The sequence below is a fragment of the Meriones unguiculatus genome, chromosome 8 (assembly GCF_030254825.1).
Source record: "Meriones unguiculatus strain TT.TT164.6M chromosome 8, Bangor_MerUng_6.1, whole genome shotgun sequence".
Lineage (NCBI taxonomy): Eukaryota > Metazoa > Chordata > Mammalia > Rodentia > Muridae > Meriones > Meriones unguiculatus.
Genome location: NC_083356.1, coordinates 65,830,719 through 65,835,839, shown reverse-complemented (window position 1 = coordinate 65,835,839; position 5,121 = coordinate 65,830,719). Strand labels below are relative to the sequence as shown.

Genomic DNA, 5,121 nt, shown 5'->3' with positions numbered 1-5,121 from the left:
AGGTCAGATATACAACAGAATGCTGAATTGTGTCCCAAGGCTCTACATATGGTATCCCTTGAGGCCAGAATGGGAGTTGGCCTTATTGGTGTCATCAGGAAAGGTTCAGGTCTGTACCTATCAAAACAAGGCCCTGTTCCAGACTGTGCCTAGTTTCTGGTCAGTTTGCTCAATAGGAATCAGGCATGAGGACATACATCACTGCCCAAGGGAACGAGGAAGGTGTACCATCAGAGGGATTCTAAACACTCCCACAGTCCCTGTGCCACCCTCATGTGCAGTAGAGTATTTCTAGGAGGGTAAAGTTTAGGTCTGGTGGGCTATCTCTGTATGCTATTTATGATCAATCAAGGCCACAGACTATGAAGTCATCTGTGTGGATGGCTTTGGACCATAACCTACTTTTCCTGTTTATTGGGCCTGAAAAGGGCTTAGGTATGGGTGGGGCCAAGCAGTGGCCTGCTGTTATGGACTAGGTAATGTGAGCATTGTGCTGACAACTTCTTTGCAGGTGTGCATTTGGAGCTGGTATGCTTAAGTTCTGAGTCCATTGCTTTGGACCCTCTGTGCCTCTCTATTCAGAATGGCTTCCCTAGAATGGGAGTCATTTTTATCTCTGTATCTCAAAGGAGGGAGACATGCCCTGTTCCTTTTCCAGCCAGGGGGATCAGCATCAAGGCTTCTGCCTGCCATCTGGGACTCAGAGCTGCAAGGCCATGCCCTAGGCCTACTACACCCCATCCTTTTGGCCTCAGAGCACTGGGAGGCACAGGTGTGGCTTGTGATTTCACATAGCTGAGAGTCAGGGGAGGAGTGGAGTCTTGTTGTGGAGGTTGAGAAGCCGGTTTGGGGTTGCTCAGAGGATGACCATGATGGCTGGCAGGGTCAGGGGTTTGTGTTCTTGTTTCTCACCCGCCCCATTGTCACAGTAGTCACATTCTGAAGTCATAGGCAGTGAGTTTATTTGTGTTGAAAGCAGAGGCAGCATGAGGCTCTACTGGCAGGAACCGTGTCATTCTTCAGCAGAGTTTTGGATCAGGTAACCAGTCTAATGGGGAGGGGATAGACAGTGTTGGGATGGTTCATAAGGCAGAAGAGCAAGGGAAAGACTTCTGAGGAACAAAAATCAGGCAGATTGAAAGTTGGGCAGGGAGATGAGACCAGAAGTGGGTCCGGGGAAAGGGCTAGGAGACATGCCCCTCAGAGTGCTTCTCTGTCTCCACTGTGGGCTCCTCCAGAAGTTCCTGCATAGCACTTCCTGTCCCTACAGGATCCTAGACTTGTGGTAGATTTGGTGGTGTGGCACAAGAGTGTTATAGTTAGTGCAAACATGTATGTGATCATATGTGCATATTGTATGAGATGTGACCCAGGTGTGGTGGCACAGGCCTAAAAAACCAGCACTCAGGAGACTAAAGCAAGAGAATCACGAATCCCAGAAGAATCTGGACTGTACAGCAAGAGCCAGTCTAGAAATGACAGGGATGTGAAGAGAGCGCATGCAGGCGAGGGGAAGTGTGTGCAAGCATCTGAATGTCTAGATGTTTGTGGGCACGTGCTTGGGCTTTAAATGTGGCTGCACAGGTATGTCCTAGAGGACTGTGATGGGGAATGTCCCTGGATGGTGCGGATATTGAGGATCCTGATTCCATCCATGAGAGGAGAGAGACTGAAGATTGGGCTCATCCCGGAAGCCCTTTTCTCTTAGGCTCTCTGGAACTTTCCTGATAGAAATATGCTGTCCATATTCAAAGACTTTCATGGCTGAACTCCAGTCTCCTGTGATCAGGGAACCAGAGTAGAGAGGACAGTTCCAGAACAGGAGAATCAGCATGGGGAGTGGAAGCCTGGGACAGGGACACAGGGTAGGAAGGAACTTGGAAGCCTGGAACTCGGATAAGAGCATGAGCCCTTCTGACTCAGGCTAACCTCTGAGGACAATCACTTGTCCTCAGACTCTCTGGGACTGCAAGACCCATACATGGTCTCCTGAAGATCTGCAGTGCCGGCTACAGGATGTGTGAAGGCTAGGGGAGGTGCCACCATTGCCCAGGGTCTCCCGGACCCCCCTGCCTTACGGATCCCACCCCTTTTCCCGTCATTGACTGACTGCAACCCCATTACCAGTTACATCAGGGAAGACGAAGTTATTCTTTGTGAGGTTTTTTGTTCTTGTCAGACAGATGAACCTGTCTATTGTCTTATGAGGAAGCCTCCAGTTTCTACCTGTGGCCAGAGGAACACAGCATGGCTCTCAGCACTTGGTGATAGTGAGGTATTAGGTCCCAAGCTGTCCCAAACCCAGGAAGTACCACCCTGAGCAGGGTTCTGCACAGGACCCAAGGAAGCAGGGTCTCACCCAGAAGGCTGACCCTGGTGATGGTCTGGCTGCTTGTCTGTCTGAGGGACAGCACCAGGGCGAACTTGCTATAGTCTGTCTCTATGACATGCATTTCTTCTCTGTCTGCCTCAGGCCCTGACCCTGGGGGACACATATGTCAGGTTCCCAAGGCAGCTGTGACCCTCCCACTCACGTCACTCTCACCTCTATTGCCTATGATGAACTTCCCAGGCTTGGTTGTTGGGATCAGGGTATAGGACCAAGTGTTGCAGTGCTTGCCCCTGTGGGAAGGACAGGCAGGGGCTGGTTTGGGGCAGAAGGCTAAGGAAGCCATCCAGACCCACCCTGGTGGACCCATAATAAAAGTTCAGTTCTTCATTTGGAGGAGACTCATCCCAGAAGAATGCAGAGAACTGGATCCCTCTCCTGTTTCCCAGGCTTCAGCTCTAGGGTCCTTTAAGCTACTCTGTGCCCTTCCTAGGGGCCTGACCCAGTGCCATAAGAATGACTCCTGCTCACCCCAGCACAGGTACTCAAATCTACAGGGACTTGCTATGTTAAAGAAAAAAAGTGTTTCTGAGAAAACAAGAACTTGCCCAGGAGACCAAGGTAACACAGAACCAAGACAGGGCCTGAGAAAGGGATCCCTGACTACACAAGAGAACCTAAAACCCATTGGTTTTCTGCCTCCAGGGCGAGTCACCATACCCTCCCTGGGTTGGGTGTCATATTAACTAGTTGGCTTTGGCAATGGACAATAAGCAGGCTGTGCTAGACATGGTCTCTAGATATGGTTCCTCAATCCACAGTGTTGCTGGCCCATGCAAAGCTCAAGCAGCCCTGGTCCTTTGCTGCTGGGACAGCAGAGACACCCCACTCACCGAGTCATGGAGTTGGTCACCTTAAACTGATTGTTGTTTTTTAGCTCGAACAGTGTGATGAAGGGATTCAGCAAGGCCCGGTCCTCTCTCTTGTAGGAGTTGCCCGCCAAACCGAGAACAAACCACTCCCCCTGAAACTGCATGGCTGGTGATAGGCACAGCCAGCCTCTTCCCACCCTACCCCAGGCAGCCCACAGCCAGCTAGGACCCCTCCTCAGTAGGCAGCTGCAGGCCAGGTCTACATCAGTGATGCTGGCAGAACCCTGAATTTGCCTTTAATCTGGTCAGTAGAGGGTGGCCTTGGTCAAGTGACCTTCCCAAGCTTCTGATTGCCTCTGTTCATAGAGGGAGCAGCTACTGTAAACACAGGAGGTACAGGCAGGCACTTCTAGGGCCTTTTCTGCTGGACTCATGGACTACTCAGGGACTCTGGGTTCAGGTTCTGCCACGGCCTCCCTGTGTAATGCCCACAGGCCTGCATACACCCGCCCTCCACAAGCCAGACTGTAGCCAGCTGTACCCTGTTTCTTCTCCTTTGAAAGCTCTGTACCTGGTTGCTTTGGAAGCTCGTCATCTGAGGAAAGCCTCGAGGCATGGTTGGAGTCTGACCCTCCGGGATTTGGGGTAGGGTGAACATCAGCCACAGAGCCCAACAAGGACCCATCCCAGCAGCCATTGGGGCTCCAGAGGGACAAAGCCTGACTGAGTAGTGGCTACTGTTGAAGCTTGTTCAGAAACCTGTTTCTTCACAATCCACCTGGCCAACATACCTCCCTGAGGAGTGCAGCAGAACATGTGGGTGTGGAAGGAGGGAAGGGCTGATCCTCCTTAGACCATAAACAACCTGCCAGGGTCTCTTGGATCCCAGCCAAGGAAGAGAAAGCCTTATGGGTACAGCTGGTACCATCTTGTGACTCCAAATACCTGTTCTAAATGACCCACAAGTGGGTCAGAAATCTGCCCACGTCCACCTTCTTTGTCTTTCATGCAAAGAACAAGCTGTTCTAGGCAGGGATCACTACTATCCCTTGTCCGCACAGCTTCTTACCCATGAGGGAGAGAGAGGGGCCTCAGGAACATCAGGGCCAGGTAAGAAATATGGGGGTGTTTCAAAGTGACCTTTCATGCAGAGGGGAGGAGCTGGGGGAAGGCCAGTGTAGGAGTGGGACTCTTAGGAGTGCAGGCACAGTTGGTATGGGACCTTTGGGAGTCTCATTCTCTAAGATCAGGACCCTATAAGGAGTAGAGCCCCATGGGAACAAGGTCCAGTGGGAATGCGGCTCTATGGGAGTGGGTCCCTAGTAGAGTAAAGCCTGGAATTGCAAGGTGCTATATGAACAGGATCCTGGGTAGGAGCCCAGCACTAGGGGCTGTGAGGGATAGGTGCCATGCTCTTCCTGGTCACAGGCTGCCGACTCAAGAGAAAAGCTGTGCAAACTTTGTGTAGGTGGTTCCTGTCTGACTTCCTAAAAGGGGTTCAGAGTCATCCCAGCCTGTTCCCTGCGCTGTCATTTCTGCAGAGCAGGGAAAGGACAGACCAGGCCTTACAGGCGCAGCCCAAGCAGGACCCTTGATGGACCAGGCCTTTCTAGGCCTACTCAAACTTCCCAAAGGGGACTTGGCCTCAAGAGATAAGCCTCATGGTGACAATGGGCCCTAAGCAGTGCTCTTTGCCAGGTCTAGGAGGCTGTTATACTTATTTGACTCAAGGTTGTCCTGAACTGGAGGCTGGATAGCTCCTCCCACCTTTGATGTGATTGGTGGAACAGTGCCCAGCAAACACAGGATCCCACTCCTGTGTGGTGTCCTGAAACTGACCAGGGCTTCCTACAAGACCAGGATTGGGGAGAGGTCAGGTGACAACATAGATGCCCACACAAGGCTTGGAGAAGATGACAG

The 5,121-nt window shown here is 51.7% G+C and overlaps 1 protein-coding gene across 2 annotated transcripts; it reads right to left on the bottom strand.

The window, feature by feature from the left end:
* Window positions 1-943: 943 nt before the first annotated feature.
* Lcn12 (lipocalin 12) lies at window positions 944-5,121 on the bottom strand. 2 transcript variants are annotated; one of them, XM_021651075.2, is made up of 6 exons: window positions 3,773-5,121; window positions 3,223-3,359; window positions 2,546-2,622; window positions 2,360-2,482; window positions 2,125-2,226; window positions 944-1,048 (listed from the first exon to the last, which is right to left on the bottom strand). In XM_021651075.2, the coding sequence occupies exons 1-6, from the start codon at window positions 3,896-3,898 to the stop codon at window positions 1,020-1,022; spliced, it is 594 nt and encodes a 197-aa protein (XP_021506750.1). In that variant the 5' UTR covers window positions 3,899-5,121; the 3' UTR covers window positions 944-1,019. The 2 variants fall into 2 exon arrangements, 1 of the variants encoding a protein (XP_021506750.1); XR_009593728.1 differs by lacking the exon at window positions 2,360-2,482 and having other exon boundaries at window positions 2,546-5,121.

Coding starts and splice junctions, on each gene's coding strand:
- Lcn12 (XM_021651075.2), bottom strand. CDS start 3,898: ATGGCTGCTGGGATGGGTCCTTGTTGGGCTCTGTGGCTGATGTTCACC. Junction 3,360..3,772: donor CGAGCTTCCAAAGCAACCAG/GTACAGAGCTTT, acceptor CCAGCCATGCAG/TTTCAGGGGGAGTGGTTTGT. Junction 2,623..3,222: donor GTGACCAACTCCATGACTCG/GTGAGTGGGGTG, acceptor TCCTTCCCACAG/GGGCAAGCACTGCAACACTT.